Genomic DNA, 17,244 nt, shown 5'->3' on the forward strand with positions numbered 1-17,244 from the left:
TCGGGTCAGGAGAGAGCTCAGCAAAGGGAAGAAGGATCAAAGGGATTTTTACCACAGCAGGCGACTGGGAGATGCAGGCAGACCTCAAGAAGCAGCTCGGATTCCCAGAGATAGCCAGCACAAGCCTCAGACCAGATATCGTTGTCTGGTCTAGAGACACCAAGCAGGTGGTCCTCATCGAGCTCACAGCGCCCTGGGAGGAGAGGATAGAGGCAAGAAATACCAGTCCTTCATCCTTGAGTCAGCGGAATGGATGGAGAGCCTGGAATCTACCAGTTGAGATCGGCCGCTGGGGCTTCACAGGCCAATCACTCTGGAGAGCCCTGGGGCCGCTCGTTATTGAAGGAGTGGCAAGGAATAAGCTAGTGGCTGGCATCAGCAAGCAGACAGAAGTGGCATCTCGTTGGATCTGGCTGAAGAGGAATGAGCGGTGGCAGAGCCAAGCAGACAGTAGGGAGTCAGGGCTGAGTTGAGTTGTGGATCGAGGGGGTAGTTCCAGGATGCTGGTTCTGTCAACAAACCCCCCTGAGATGTTGTGACCAAGGCTCTTCTCCCCTGATTGCTTTGTTTGGCCGGGCGGCCAGCTCTAGGAAGAGTCTTGGTGGTTCCAAACTTCTTCCATTTAAGAATGATGGAGGCCGCTGTGTTCTTGGGCACCTTCAATGCTGCAGAAATGTTTTGGTACCCTTCCCCAGATCTGTGCCTCAACACAATACTGTCTCAGAGCTCTACGGACAATTCATTCGACCTCATTGCTTGGTCTTTGCTCTGACATGCACTGTCAACTGTGGGACCTTATATAAACAAGTAGCTGCCTTTCCAAATCATGTCCAATCAATTGAATTTACCACTCCAATCAAGTTGTAGAAACATCTCAAGGATGATCAATGGAAGCAGGATGCACCTGAGGTCAATTTTGAGTCTCATAGCAAAGGGTCTGAATACTTATGTAAATATGTTTTATTTTTTTTATAAATTTGCAAATATTTCTACAAACATGTTTTCTCTTTTTCATTATGGGGTATTGTGTGTAGATTAATGAGGAAATAAATGAATGTAATCAATTTTAGAACTAGGCAGTAACGTAACAATGTGGAAAAGGTGAAGGGGTCTGAATACTTTCCGAATGCACTGTGTATGTATATATATTGTCTGTATATTATGTTTGTTTATGGTCTGTGTATATTCTGTTTATTATGGCAGCACCATTTCACAGAGTCAAATTCCTGTACATGCAAATGTGTTTGGCGAATAAAGGTGACATGACTCCCATTGTATTTTAGATATTATACTTCTTCGCAGTCAACATTTGCTAAAAATAGTCCTCTATCCATCGCTTTTTGAATTTTCGATGCTCCCTGACTGTCTAGCTTTTGTTTCGATTACTTTTAGCAAGCTGAACAAACTGAAGAGACAGTATCAACACAGTTTTGATTTAGTTTGAGTCAGTTCAATCTTGTTAGATTCAAATAGCCAAATCTTGATGATGGTTATTTTAATTAACTGTTAGTGCTAGGGCAAAAAACAAAATGTGCACCTAGGGGGGAGCCAGGACCGAGTTTGGGAAACCTTGTTCAAGAGAAGTCTACCCTCTAGTGCCCTCAAATTCTAATCCAGACCTCCAAGCCAGTTCCATTGCTTTGTTTTATTCTTCCCCTCTAATCAGGAGATCTAATTACACCTGCTCTAGTGGAAAAAAGTTGGTCTGTTTACCAAAACATGTACTGTTCCTTCCCAGCTGCAACCAAGAATGTTTAGCATTTGTGGAAAAATCACCCTGATTAACTCTTTAGTATTATCCCAGTTTACCTATTTGCTTATGGTCTTGCCTACACCTAGCGAACAGTTTTTTAAATTATATGAAAAAAAAAAAATCAATTTTATTTGGAACGGCAAGCCAGACAAAATTAAAAGGGCCTATTTATATAATGAATATGAATTCGGAGGACAGAAATGATTAAATATTAAAGCATTAGACCTATCACTAAAAGCTTCAGTCATACAAAAGTTATACTTAAATCCGAACTGGTTCTCAAGCAAATTAGTAAGATTGTCTCACCCAATGTTCAAGAATGGCCTTTTCCCCTTTATTCAGATTACAACCACTCATTTTCAGTTATTTGAAAAGGAAATAATCTCCCAAATAACACTATTTCTAAAACAAGCCATAGAAAGATGGTTGCAATTTCAATTTAATCCTCCAGAAACGACAGAACAAATAATGCAACAAATATTGTGGTTAAATTCAAATATACTAATTGACAAAAAAACTTTATTTTTTGACAGAATGTTTAAAAAAGGTATAATCTTCGTAAATGATATCATCGGTAGGACTGGTGGAGTTATGTCGCACATGCAGCTAACAAAAACATATGGAAATGTCTGCTCTACCCAAAATTACAACCAAATAATTGCAGCCTTACCGCAAAAGTGGAAGAGGAAAGTGGAAGGGGGAGAAAGTAAGGAACTTGTCTGTCGGCCTTGCATTAAAGAACATAATTGTTTAAGGAAAACTGTGATAAATAAAAAAGTATATAAGTTTCACTTAAGGACCAAAGGATTGACAGCCGTCCCATATAGATTGCAAAATAGTTGGGAAGAGATTTTTGACGTACCGATCCCATGGCATAGTGTTTATGAACTGACACGCAAAACGACACCGGATTCAAAAATTAGAATCTTTCAATTTAAATGATTATATAAAATTCTTGCTACCAATAGAATGTTATTTATATGGGGGATACAATCTTCCCAGCTCTGCAGATTTTGCTGTGAAGAGACAGAATCATTAGATCATTTGTTTTGGTTCTGTCCATTTGTAGCTTGTTTTTGGACACAGGTCCAGGAATGGCTAAAGGATTGCAATATTTACCTGGAGCTAACCTTGCAGATAGCATTACTGGGTGATCTGAAAAGTCATAGTCAATCGATCAATAATATAATAATACTTTTAGCAAAAATGTTTATTTTTAATTCACAATCTGTAGAAGCAATGAGAATAAAGGTTCAGAACTTTTGTAAAATATCACAGTACTGTTGAAATATATATGGCAAATAGTAATCCTATATGGATGGTGTTAAGAGATAGATGGGAGGTGTTGAATGGAGTTGAAGGATGGGACTAATAACAAATAACAACAAATAATAACAAGATAACTAATAATGTAAGCATACTGTGTCCATAATAAAGTATATAGGTTGTATGTTGGGAGCTTTTGGGAAAGAGCACAGTTAGAAAGATATGGCATATAGAAGCAAACCGGATGGACATCATGAAAATGATTGGAGAGGTTGAGAGTAGAAGTAGTTCAGGAGCAAAAACAAATAAAATAGAATTATTGTAAAAATGACTGTGTCCATAAGGTGTAGATAGTAAGTAAAGGCTGGAAGTAGAGGCCTGGGCATTGATGTTGACTAATTTACCCCAAGTAGGGAAAGGATGGCGGGGTTGAAAAGTAATAAAGGGGAGTCTATATATAAAAAACATGGGGGATTGGAAGTGATACAGACAATTACATTGATGGAAGTTACAATCTATCTGCAATATTAAGCTGATCTACCCCCAATAAAAAAAAAAAATGAAAAAAAAAATGAATGTTTTGCATAGAGAAGGGTAGTGCTATTGGTTGGCTGGTCCTCACAGTATCCATCCATGTGTATCCATTTTATTCATCCTGTCATATAGCTGATCTATTTGTGTGTCAGTCTTTACTGATCCTTTTGACAACGTGGGTTGTGTTGGAGCCAACGTACAGTACTTTCCCCTTAATTTCAATAGTAAATCATTAACTGGTACCTGCATGTCACTGCAGACTCTGTAACAGGTGAAGAGCAGAGCAGCATAAGACCAACAGACATCCTAATAATGTGCAGTCTGCTTACACTGCATGCCTGGAAACAGCAGAGATGAAGGAGCTATGGATTATGGCTGTCTTTGCTACAGGTAAGACTTGCTCTATATTTGATTTATTCACGGTGATTTAAGATGTTCAGATGTACACTGAGTGTACAAAACATTAAGAACACCTGCTCTTTCCGTGACAGACTGGCCAGGTGAATCCAGGTGAAAGCTATTATCCCTTATTGATGTCACTTGTTAAATCCACTTCTATCAATATAGATGAAGGGGAGGAGACAGGTTAAAGAATGATTTTTAAGCCTTGAGACATAGATTGTGTATGTGTGCCATTCAGAGGGTGAATAGGCAAGACAAAAGATTTAAGTACCTTTGAACGGGGTGTGGTAGTAGGTGCCAGGTGCACAGGTTTGTGTCAAGAACTGCAACGCTGCTGGGTTTTTCACGCTCAATAGTTAACCGTTTGTATCAAGAATGGTTCACCACCCAAAGGACATCCAACCAACTTGACACAACTGTGGGGAGCATTGGAGTCAACATGGGCCAGCATCCCTGTTGAACACTTTTGACACCTAGTAGAGGCCATGCCCTGACGAATTGAGGCTGTTCTGAGGGCAAAAGTGTGTGGGGGGGCAGGGGGTGCAACTCAACATTAGGAAAGTGTTCCTACTGTTTGGTATACTCTGTGTATGATGCTGTTGTTAAGTTTCTTCTACGATTGAGAACTGTGTAGGAAAATTGCTTAACAAATCTATGATGCATTTAACGTATCAATTGCTTATTACCAATATATAACCTTACTGTTTTTACAGTGTGGTTTATTCATTTTAAAGTTTGGTTTACAGTCAATGATTGACTGATGTTTTGTCTGTTTGCTGCGCGGGATACAATAGCATTAATGAAGACATTGTTTCAGACTTTATTTTTATCCAAACACTATTTCGATTTACTGTTAAGCTGTTTACATACTGTGAATAGACTACTGTCAGGTCTCAGATTCAGTTTATAACAGAGTAGCCTTTGCTATCAAATGTCAACCGTTTATTGGCAGTGATAATTACTTAATTCTCTCATAAAGTACAGTAGAAAACACTGCTGAAGACACAATGAAACTGGAACAACATGGATCATCTCCTATGCTTATAGCAACTGACACTATGTACCCTTGTTAATGTGGTTTACTGAGGTATATTTTTTTTTGGGCAGTCTCTTTGCCACACAGGGATCTCACCACATGCTCTGCCATTCCAACCACCATTGACATAACTTCTCCAAATACTACTTCCCCTTTAACCCCTCCAACTGCTGCTAGCCCTTTAACCCCTGCCCCTCCAGCTAGTGCCCCTTCAACTACTGACACCCCAACGACTAACACTCCAACTAACGACACTCCAACTACCGACACTCCAACTACTGAATACCCTGCAGCTACTACTGGTCCTCCAACTACTGGTTACCTAAATACTACTGGTCCTCCAACTACTGGTTACCTAAATAGTACTGGTCCTCCAACTACTGGTTACCTAAATACTACTGGTCCTCCAACTACTGGTTACCTAAATACTACTGGTTACCTAAATACTACTGGTCCTCCAACTACTGGTTACCTAAATACTACTGGTCCTCCAACTACTGGTTACCTAAATACTACTGGTCCTCCAACTACTGGTTACCTAAATACTACTGGTCCTCCAACTACTGGTTACCTAAATACTACTGGTCCTCCAACTACTGGTTACCTAAATACTACTGGTCCTCCAACTACTGGTTACCTAAATACTACTGGTCCTCCAACTACTGGTTACCTAAATACTACTGGTTACCTAAATACTACTGGTCCTCCAACTACTGGTTACCTAAATACTACTGGTCCTCCAACTACTGGTTACCTAAATACTACTGGTCCTCCAACTACTGGTTACCTAAATACTACTGGTCCTCCAACTACTGGTTACCTAAATACTACTGGTCCTCCAACTACTGGTTACCTAAATACTACTGGTTACCTAAATACTACTGGTCCTCCAACTACTGAATACCCTGCAGCTACTACTGGTCCTCCAACTACTGGTTACCTAAATACTACTGGTCCTCCAACTACTGGTTACCTAAATACTACTGGTCCTCCAACTACTGGTTACCTAAATACTACTGGTCCTCCAACTACTGGTTACCTAAATACCACTGGTTACCTAAATACTACTGGTCCTCCAACTACTGGTTACCTAAATACTACTGGTCCTCCAACTACTGGTTACCTAAATACTACTGGTCCTCCAACTACTGGTTACCTAAATACTACTGGTCCTCCAACTACTGGTTACCTAAATACTACTGGTTACCTAAATACTACTGGTCCTCCAACTACTGGTTACCTAAATACTACTGGTCCTCCAACTACTGGTTACCTAAATACTACTGGTCCTCCAACTACTGGTTACCTAAATACTACTGGTCCTCCAACTACTGGTTACCTAAATACTACTGGTCCTCCAACTACTGGTTACCTAAATACTACTGGTCCTCCAACTACTGGTTACCTAAATACTACTGGTCCTCCAACTACTGGTTACCTAAATACTACTGGTCCTCCAACTACTGGTTACCTAAATACTACTCGTCCTCCAACTACTGGTTACCTAAATACTACTGGTCCTCCAGCTACTGGTTACCCTACCGCTATCCCTGTCACCAGTACCACTCTCCCCACCACCTCTACCTCTACCCCTACCCCCACCACCACTTCTCCCACCACCTCTCCCACCACCTCTCCCACCACAACCCCTCCTCTGGTCTGTATCAACGGTGGTGAACTGCAGAATGGAGTCTGTATCTGTCCTGATGAGTGGACCGGAGAGACTTGTTCAAAGGGTACGTAAACACACATTTACACTATACCTAACCCTGGATCTCACATTAATAATAATAATAATAATAAGCCATTTAGCAGACGCTTTTATCCAAAGCGACTTACAGTCATTCACAGTACGCACCACTACATTACTATTCCTAACCCTCACAGGAGGTTAGTGGCACCTTAATTGGGGAGGACGGGCTCGTGGTAATGGCTGGAGCAGAATCAGTAGAACGGTATCAAATACATCAAACACATAGTTTGATGCCATTCCATTCGCTCCGTTCCAGCCATTATTATGAGCTGTTCTCCCCTCAGCAGCCTCCACTGCTAACCCTGGATCTCACATTCACAGTACACACCACTACACTACTATACCTAACCCTGGATCTCACATGCACAGTCCACAACACTATTCCCTGGATCTCACATTCACAGTACACACCACTACACTACACCTAACCCTGGATCTCACATTCACAGTACAGACCACTACACTACTATACCTAACCCTGGATCTCACATGCACAGTCCACAACACTATTCCCTGGATCTCACATTCACAGTACACACCACTACACTACACCTAACCCTGGATCTCACATTCACAGTACAGACCACTACACTACTATACCTAACCCTGGATCTCACATTCACAGTACACACCACTACACTACTATACCTAACCCTGGATCTCACATTCAGAATGTATATTTACATTTGGTCCATGTTGAAATGCATTTTACTTCGACAGGGAATTTCTGCAATTCCACCATCAAGGATGGGTTCTCCTTCCCAAGAACAACGGTTGGCTGGTCTGCTTATTCAGAACAATTGTGTGGTGAAGAGACAACCAGTGGTATGTTACTTTTATTCACCTAAAATAACAAAAATGTATTCATCTGTTACAGTCCTAATTAATGTTGCATTAGGTAACACAAAATCTTGAGTATCTTTGTTCCTCCAGCCGGTTTACCAGAAGCCTCAGCAAGATGTTTGAATGACACTGGATCTCCGATGTTTGGTACTCCTCACAAGCTGCAGTGTGAATTGACCCTCAGTGGCATTCAAGGAAATGTAAGTAAATAGGCATATTTTTGATGATCCTGATTTATAACCAGTCTTGATTTTGCATTCCTCTTTCTTTGGGTCAATTACCTCAACCAACTCAACTACCTCAAACTACCTACTGTCTAACTGTCAAACTACGCCTTGTCTATAGCCTCGTTATTGTTATTTTATTGTGTTTCTTTAATTTTTTATTTAACTTTTATTTAACTAGGAAAGTTAGTTAAGAACAAATTCTTATTTACAATGACGGCATACTTGTCAACCCCCCCGGCCAAACCCTCCCCTAACCTGGACGACGCTGGGCCAATTGTGCGCCGCCCTATGGAGGTCCCGATCACGGCCGGTTGTGATATAGCCCAGGATCGAACTTGGATCCGTCGTGACGCCTCTAGCACTGCGATGCCTTGTCCGGAGCCCAAAACGTATATTTTACTACTTCCTTTTTTTGGGGGGTGCACATTTTCATACTTTTTTAACTCTGCATTGTTGGGAAAGGGCTCGTAAGTAAGCATTTCACTGTAAAGTCTACACCTGTTGTATTTGGCGCATGTGACAAATCAAATTTGATTTGGTTTACAGTTATCATTATGAGGAGTTGATCTTAGTTTGAAGATCAGTAACAACTGGCTTTTACCTTCAGCTCATGTATTCTGTTCCTTTATTCTGCTTAACAGTTGATGAGGAACATTATTTATTTATTTATTGTGTTTTACATTACTTTTTTAACATTTAGTCATTTAGCAGATGTTCTTATCCAGAGCGACTTACAGTAGTGAGTGCATACATTTTCGTAATTTTTCGTACTGGTCCCCCGTGGGAATCGAACCCACAACACTGTAGTTGCAAGTGCCATGTTCTACCAACTGAGCCACATAGTTAGTATTGCCAATTTTAATATCCCAATGTACTCACAGTTCAGCATGTTGCTGCCACTTATACAATGTTCTGTTGAAAAACAATACAATACTACACTAAATAAAAATCATTCTCTCTCCCTATTCAGATCTCCAGCAGTTCAGGTGATTTAGCACAGCTAGCCTTCAGTACTCAGATCCTGACCTCCCAACCAGAGCGGCTATCAGCTGACAACATCACCACAGCAGCTCAGATAGCTAACAAGCTGCTTCAGTCTGTAAATATCACAGAGGTATAACATGTTTTCAAATCAAGTTGTGACTATGACATGTTCTGGAGAGAAACGTGAGGTTGTTATTGCAGTGATTTGAACACTTGAAGGTCATCCCCTGGTTTTGATCATGTTGCAGGACATCGCAGTGGCAGCTGTAACTACCATCAGTCAGCTGCTGAATGCCAGTGGGGAGACTACACAGGAGAGTGATGCTGTCCAGAGGTGTGTGTATGTTTTTCTGCATATGTTTGAGTTTATGTGTGTGTGTCTGTGCGTGTCTGCATGGGTGCATGTAAACTAATGTTTTTCTGTGTTTCGTTCCCAGCCTCACAGAGACCCTGGAGAAGTTTTCCCTGGACCAGCAGAGTAACGTGTCCTTGGTGGTTCAGCCCAACCTGGCAGTCCAGTCTGTCCAAGTACCAAGTGACACAGTAGGGATCCAGTTTACTGCTCTGACTGGTGGGTGGGACTGCTAGTGAACCTACATACTGGCATTTAAAGTGATAGTTTATATCTGTGTTGACAGTCTAGTTCAACTTCTTCTATCTTATTTTTCATATGTTTCTCCTCTGCTGTTGGTCAATAAGGTTTGGTATGGATTTGATATGTTGTACTACAGACAAGTACAGAAGTAACACTATATTGTTCTGCTTTAAATTGCTAAATCAAATTAATCTCCTCCAGGAAGATCTGGTAATTTTGTGGCCAACAGAATTCATCTCAACACCAATACCTCTGAACTGATAGCTGACAAAGGAGGTGCTACCGATGTCCAGATTGTCATAAAATTCTCACCAGGTGAGCCAATGTTGGTATGCAAACAGTAGATAAACTCAAGCTTCAATTTCCTTGTAGAGCTTTCACCGAGAGCACATAACTACTGTTTGTCATCTCCGAAATCAGGTAAGCAGTGCCAAATATTTAGATTGCCCAATAAAGTTGAGTCACATGAGATATGGATAAGTAAAGTATGAAATAAGCCTACAAGGCAAGGTCAAGCTACTCATGTATATGAAGTCCTGAGATGAAAAACAATCTCTCTCTCTCTCCCCTCTCTCTTTTTAACTCTCTCTCCCCTCTTTCTCCTTCACTCCACTCAGTTTTACGTAGTAAAAACACAAACAACTCCCTTGGTTTTGTGCTCTACCAAAACGACCGGTTCTTCAGGTCCAGGACTTTCAGAGCTTCTTCAGGAACCAACAGAAGGGTCATCTCTGCTAACCTGGGACAAGTGTCTGGGTTACATGTTGAGATGCTCTTCAAGCCTACAGTAAGATTTATCTTGGAATCAGTAAACACATAGTGGTCCAAATTCTCTGGGAAACGTAATGGGAAGTTTTCCATGATCTAAGTCACGTGTCAAACTCTTTCCACGGAGGGTCGAGTGGCTGTGGGTTTTCGCTCCTCCCTTGTAAGGAACTCCCCTCATCTGATTGTCTAGGTCTTAAATTGAAAGGAAAAACCAAAAACCAGCAGATACTAGAATGAGTTTGACACCCCTGATCTAAGTTATCCATTGACGCTTATCCGACATTAGAACAAGGAAGTATATTTTGGCCAGCGAACAAGGAAGCATATGTTGCATTGTCTATAATACGATCTATCATAATTGTAATTATTTATTTCCCACATTTACTTAATGACCTGTTATACTTCACAATTGACTTCATTATTTTTTTTAAATGAGGAAAACTGTGAATGCGTGTCTTTTGCTGAAGGATTTACAGTGAGTTTGTTTCTGTTCCCACTTCTCAGGCTGTCCCCAACGCCTCCCTCTATGACTTTGCCTGCGTGTGGTGGAACTACACGTTGAAAGACTGGAGCACCTCTGGCTGCTCCAAAGTCAACCACTCAGAAGACGGCCTGCAATGTTTCTGTAATCACACCACTAACTTTGCTGTGCTTATGGTGAGTAGCTAGCTGCCTTCATCTCCCTTTAACTGACCACAATTTGACCTATGGAAGGGGTTCCAAACGTTATTGGCCCACAACTCCGTTTTGATATCTGAAAATTCTCATGACCACAACCATGTGATTTTTTTGTAGTAATTAAGATGGGCTATGGGGCTATGGCTGTCAGTTGCAAAACATTCTAACAGTATTTATGATTGTCTTCTCAACTCACCATCACATACTTTTAATGTGGGGCTATGACAGTCAATAGCAAAGTGGTCTGACATAATGTCTCTTATCTCACCACCACTAATGAGATGATGAGATCAGAGACATGATGCATGTCGCGTCAGAGCTTCTCAAAGTCAGGGGGTGTGGTTGACAGTGCCCACCTCATCTCTGCTGTCACTTCCAACCTGGATCGATATTTGTTTTTAATGCAGACGAGTGCACTACATCCAGCCTCACACAGATATGAGCTGGCAAAGAGTACCATGAGTTTTAATGCTCAGAGGGAGACGGCAGGGTATTTATTCCCTTTGGGTCAAGAACCAACATTCGTTGATTGTAGCATTCGGTCATATGACGGCTTGATCAGATTTTCGATTTCACTTCCCGGCATGTCAACGAAGCCAGGAACACACTCAAACGGATTTCTCTCCAATAAGAAATCTTTCCTCTGAATCCACTGATTCGGTCACTCATCTGTAGAATGTTTTTGTATTTCCACTGCATGCTTGCGTTCAGTTCGTTCAGTTTCACAAATATGTCAGTTAAATAGGCAAGGAGACACATGTTCTTTTCATTACACAGAAAGTCAACAAAGTCTGTCTGTTTTTTTGCCCACCATTCGTTCACATGGAATCTGTTTTTTGTCAATATAGCCACGCAGCGCATCCTCTGTACAGTTTAATGCTCTATATGTCCTCGTGAATAGCATCCCTCGACATGTAGCGAACAAAATAAATGAATGGGCATCTCGGCCCTCACAACTAACGTCCATTTGGAAAGCTGGGGAGTTTTTGAGTGGTTCAGTAGGTTTCCTATTGGTTGCTAGCTATAGCATAAATTCATAGTTTTACAGTGTTATCTGACAAAGGCATCGATGTAAGTTTCTGTGCCTCGGCCTCCCCACACCTTGTTTTCACCATATTGATTGTGGCGGTAATATCTCTGAAATAGTGTGTGGTTTCATTCTGTAGTGGGCCTAGCCATTCACCTGGGAATAGGGTGACAACATGTCCCAGACTGTGCGGGACAGTCCCGAATTTTGGCCCTTTGTCAAGCAACTAAACAATCATGTCCTGCATTTATCAACAAATTCAAACACCACCAATTTAGAAAAAACTTTGATTTGTCCAGTATTTCAGTCAGACATTCCAACATGTTTCTTGCAGTCACATTGTGCTTATGAAAAAATATCATAAGGATGTGGTAGCCATGGTGATGTTAAACACTTCTCCAATCCTTGTTGAGATCTGATATTCTGCTCAATACAAGACCAGACATAGGCCTTTAGTCAACAAATATTTCTCAAATCAGTTCATTTCCACCTTGTTACTCACAGATTGTATAAAACATCTACCGGTAATTGATTGGCTGCAAGTTCAACAATATCTCATAGTTAGGTCTCCTAACTACCGTACTTACAAAAAGCTAGAAAAGTAGGTAAATAGCCACATTAGACTGAAATATATAATCATAGCAGTGGGAAGTAGGGTGCTGCAGCAGCCCCTGAAAAATCACAATGACAAAATAATAATAATACATATTTTCACTAAAGTAGTACATTGGGCCTTTACTAGTCCTGTATTAGCAGACCGATATAACCGTTTGTAGCGTAGGCAAAAACCATTTTTCAGCATCCCCCCAGGCTCTCCATGCTCATTAGTTGCTCATTCAACATACTGTATTTGCTGCTACTTCACTCAATCTCGTTTTAAAAGTCTCCCATCCTAACTTTATTACATTCCCTGAGACCAACCTGAAATGTTTCATTGGCCAAATAGTCCCAGATTTTCATAAAACAGCCACACGTGGTCTCTCGTTTCTGTATCACCAAATGTTGTTCAAGGCAAATGAGTCGGCTACACTTCAATTGCTCGTTCGGTGCAGAGGACTGCAGGGGTGTAGTGCTGCCAGAGGACACCGGAGCGTCACTCTGCCACTTCTCACAATGGTGCTCGTTTAGTAAAGTTAGATAAAAGTTGAATCAATGTTTTGGAAGATCACGTATTGATTAATTAGTATTTTACATAACATATAATAGCATAGTATAACGTTACTGTCACACTAAAAACACCACTTCATGAGATTTAGGATGGTTAGCTGAATAGTCCCCAAAAATTATATTGCAGCCTAAACTCAACAGCGCACGTCACTAGGCAGAATATGCTTTGATTGAAACAAAATACAGGAAGGCTATATAGTTTCTTAACATCATCTGCTCTAATTTGCGCATGAAATTCAAGAAGATCTAAATGCATATTCCCATGAATCTGATTGAGATCAAACGATTGGCAATCAGACGCAGTTTGGACATTTCACTGGCAAAACATGAAGAATTATCATTCACAATTGACAGCGATGATGCATTGGCCTATTTCTAAATTATGTATCGGGTAGGTTACACTGTCCCGCAAAATCATCCTGTTGTCCCGCATTTGTGTATTTTAAATGTGGTCAGATTAAGTGGGAATGATTCAAGTGCAACGGTAAAATATGGTATTTTCCCAAGATATAAGGGAACTCTCTGGTTGAATTTTATGTTTTAGATTTGAATAATTTTCATTTATATTTTTAGCGGGATTTTGGAAATTCTCCTGCGACCCCATTTTCATTTCAGGCGACCTCACATGTGGTCGCAACCCCTATTTGGGAACCGCTGACCTATAGTTTACCACAGCATATCCAGACACATGAGGGAGATTACTTTATACAGTATGACTGTGACAGAAACTTGGTGTTAAAATTTCTTTTTTTCTTTTTTTCTACAGTCGTTTAGGAAGGATTTTAAATATGCTCAAGTGCTAAACTGGATCACCATATTGGGATGCTCCATGTCCATCATAGGGTTGAGTTTAACAATAACATTCCAGATCGCAACCAGGTAAGATCCTACAGGGTTCCAGAACCAATTCAACATATACAATAACATTCCAGATCGTGACCCGGTAAGATCCTACAGGGTTCCAGAACCAATTCAAAATATACAATAACATTCCAGATGGTGACCCGGTAAGATCCTACAGGGTTCCAGAACCAATTCAAAATATTGCATCTCAATAGTGTAAAGAAGCCCTTTGTTTGATCCAACACGACTTGATAGGTGAAACCAATATGAAACCCACTATTAAAGAACCAACACATCCATAGCTACGCATCTAACTTCCCTAACATAGTGTTGTCTATCACCTATCCCCAGGAAATCACGCAAAACCAACCCAACTGTCCTCTTAGTGAGCGTATGCATGTGTCTCCTGATCTTCACCCTCCTCTTCGTGTTGGGAGTGGACAACCCTCATAAACAGCTGGAGAAACCTGAAATACAGGAGGCCAACATTCTCCCCCCGTCCGACACACACACAGAGCGGGACAGAGGCCCCTGTACTGCAGTCGCAGTCCTGCTGCAGTACTTCCTGTTGGGGACGTTCACCTGGAACACGCTGTACGCCACACATGTCTTCCTGATGATCAGAAACAGCCTGGCCACCAGCCCGTCACACTCCACAGCCTATACCGTGGCCATCGGATGGGGTAGGACAGCTTGGAGAAAAATAAAGTATTTAGTTGTTTCAGAAGCTTTGGCTGGCATTAGCCCTGGGCTCCTTGAACCAAAACGAATGCTAGGTTATATTTTCAGGCTCTAATATGCCTGAAATAGAACTTCAAAGCAACTTGTATAGTGATGTTATGTCTTTAGAGGATGTATGTGTAGTATATAATCTGTATATGTCTGCATGCTAATCTACCAGGACATAACAACAACATTCTCTGTCCTTTAGGACTGCCTGCGGTTGTGGTGGCCCTCACCTTAGGAATTAGTTATAGAGTGGATGATCCACTGGGTTACAGGCAGGAGGAATTGTGAGTCAGTGCTGTACTATACTACTTCTGTACTACCTCTCTTTACTGTATTGTAATATACTATACTATACTGTACTGTATTGTACTATACTATACTTTACCATACTATACTGTACTGTATTGTACTATACTATACTATACTATACTATGCTGTACTGACTATACTGTAGTATACTATACTTTACTATACTGTACTGCACTGTATTTTACTATTCTGTACTGTACTACCACTACTACACCTGAGTACTGTGCTGTATTGCAATTTACTTCCTCTTCTGTGGTTATTTTATAATAGATTCAATTTAAATTAAAGTGGGGCAATTGCTTTATAAAATGGTATTACTCATACTGTAAAAGGTTATCCCTATCAATGTTCGTGTGCATGTTTATAATGCATGCTAATAATTGGCCAAGAGCAATATAAAAAGTTAAAACATTGTGTTGAAAGGTTTCTTGTTTACTTATGCCACCCACCATGTTTACTTTATACCACGTTATTCAAATCACTGGCGTCCTGTGTTGTCTGTCACAAAGTCCCACTCTCTAACTCATTCATTTGACCTCTCAGTTGCTGGCTTGCTGCCCTCGATCCAAAGGGGAACTTTGACTTCAAGCTGCCAATGTTTTGGGGGTTCCTGATCCCTGTGGCGTTCATGCTTATCTTCAACATGGTGGTGTTGGTATATTTTGCAGTTACAACAGGCAAGACCAACCCACATATAACCAGGTAACATTAATGGGGGCATTTTGGGGGCACAAAGTAGAACGTTGTAGTCATAAAGATCAGTCTTGATTTAAATGCCTACTAATAAGCTTCTTAATTTCATATTGTCTTTCAATAAAAAGCTTGTTATAAATCAAATGCATTATCATTTCATTCTTATTAATTCAGTCATTAGTAACCAATTCATACTATTTAATGAGCACCATGCTCTAACCCACTCAGTCAATGGAAGCATACTGTTATTTTACCACAGCATTACAGCAGTCTATGACCGCAATCTAAGCATCTTGGTTTTGTTTCCCAGTACAAGACACACATCGATGAAGAAGAAGTTCCTCAGTAGCTTTTCTCTGGCTGTGGTGCTCGGTCTCTCCTGGATCCTGGGCTATCTGTTGCTCATTACACAGAACGAGACCATGTACACCATACTCAACATCTCCTTCTGTGTACTCACCACCACTCAGGTAGTAAATGTATGCACTCACTACTGTAAGTCGCTCTGGATAAGAGAGTCTGCTAAATGACTCAAATGTTAAATATAAAGACTAGTGTGCTATTGTACCACATAATCCAGACATGATTGAAAACTAGACAGCTACTAAACATTAATAAATTCTGCTGCTCTTTATAGAAACGCTACCTTTTTGTTTGTCCTTGTGTGTTCCTGAAAATACTTGATTATGTCTTTGCGTTTTTGCTTTCGCTCCACAGGGCTTGCAGATTTTCATTCTGTTCACAGCAAGAACAGCAATTGTCAAGAAAATGATGGCAGATGCTTTGAAATCTGTCTCTAGCGCTGGGATCCCTCTTCACACCAAGAGGTTCAGTCTATGGCGAGTCAAGCGCAGAGAAAAAGTAGAATCATACACACAGCTGGACACTATTCCATCAACCAATTAACCCTTTAACTGGCACAGATTTTTTTTTTTTAATGCACAATTAGTACTGAAAATGTGTGATTGAGGTTCAGTTTTGCTCACGTTCACATCCTGGTTTTTAACCATCTTTGAATGTGTGTTTAAAAAGATATAGGAGTCCAATAATGAAAACCGCATAGTCATTTTACTAAATGGCATGATAAAATATGCAAAACAAAATTCACATTTAATTTCATTTTAATTTGGTAGTCAACCGCTCAGTTGAGCTGCCTCTTAAAGGGTTGATCTCCACCTTGTTACACACAGATTGTATAAAGCATCTAATTGATTGGCTGCAAGTTCAACCTCTGTTGTACAATATCTCATAGACCTCCATTATTGCCTATAATAATACACACACCATTTATATGTATCAAAAGAAAATTTGGGCTATGCACATGTTTGTAAATACATTATGTACATATGTTCTTTATGAAAGTTGACTGTTTTTAATAAATGTGATTATTCTCTTTTAAGCACATCTTTCTTCCGCTATTCTTAGTGAGAATAAAAATGTTTGTTCCAATATTTTAGTGATTTATAATTTTTATTTTTTGACATTATTTTACACAATCTCTCAGAAAATGGCTTTAGACAATATAGCCCAGGGGTGTCAAACAAATGTTCCCTGTGGGCCACATTTGGTCACTACCAAGGTCTGGAGGGACGCGCTTAAAATGGATTAAGAAGCTTTTGCTCCATCGGCCTGTAGAA

General features: G+C 40.4%; 1 protein-coding gene across 1 annotated transcript; it reads left to right on the top strand.

Annotated features, from left to right (window-relative positions):
• Positions 1-71: 71 nt before the first annotated feature.
• On the top strand, positions 72-17,009 carry LOC311122182 (adhesion G-protein coupled receptor G7-like; the record flags this gene model as incomplete). The annotated part of the gene is made up of 16 exons (XM_084196577.1): positions 72-457; positions 5,903-6,648; positions 7,465-7,569; positions 7,678-7,787; positions 8,785-8,928; positions 9,047-9,132; positions 9,236-9,369; positions 9,595-9,708; positions 10,011-10,180; positions 10,666-10,818; positions 13,800-13,912; positions 14,228-14,559; positions 14,808-14,889; positions 15,458-15,616; positions 15,918-16,077; positions 16,325-17,009. The coding sequence occupies 16 exons, from the start codon at positions 72-74 to the stop codon at positions 16,511-16,513; spliced, it is 3,183 nt and encodes a 1,060-aa protein (XP_084052703.1). The 3' UTR covers positions 16,514-17,009.
• Between the last annotated feature and the right edge of the window lie 235 nt (positions 17,010-17,244).

The sequence above is a fragment of the Coregonus lavaretus genome, assembly GCF_964263955.1.
Source record: "Coregonus lavaretus genome assembly, contig: HAP1_SCAFFOLD_1630, whole genome shotgun sequence".
NCBI classification, from domain to species: Eukaryota; Metazoa; Chordata; class Actinopteri; order Salmoniformes; family Salmonidae; genus Coregonus; species Coregonus lavaretus.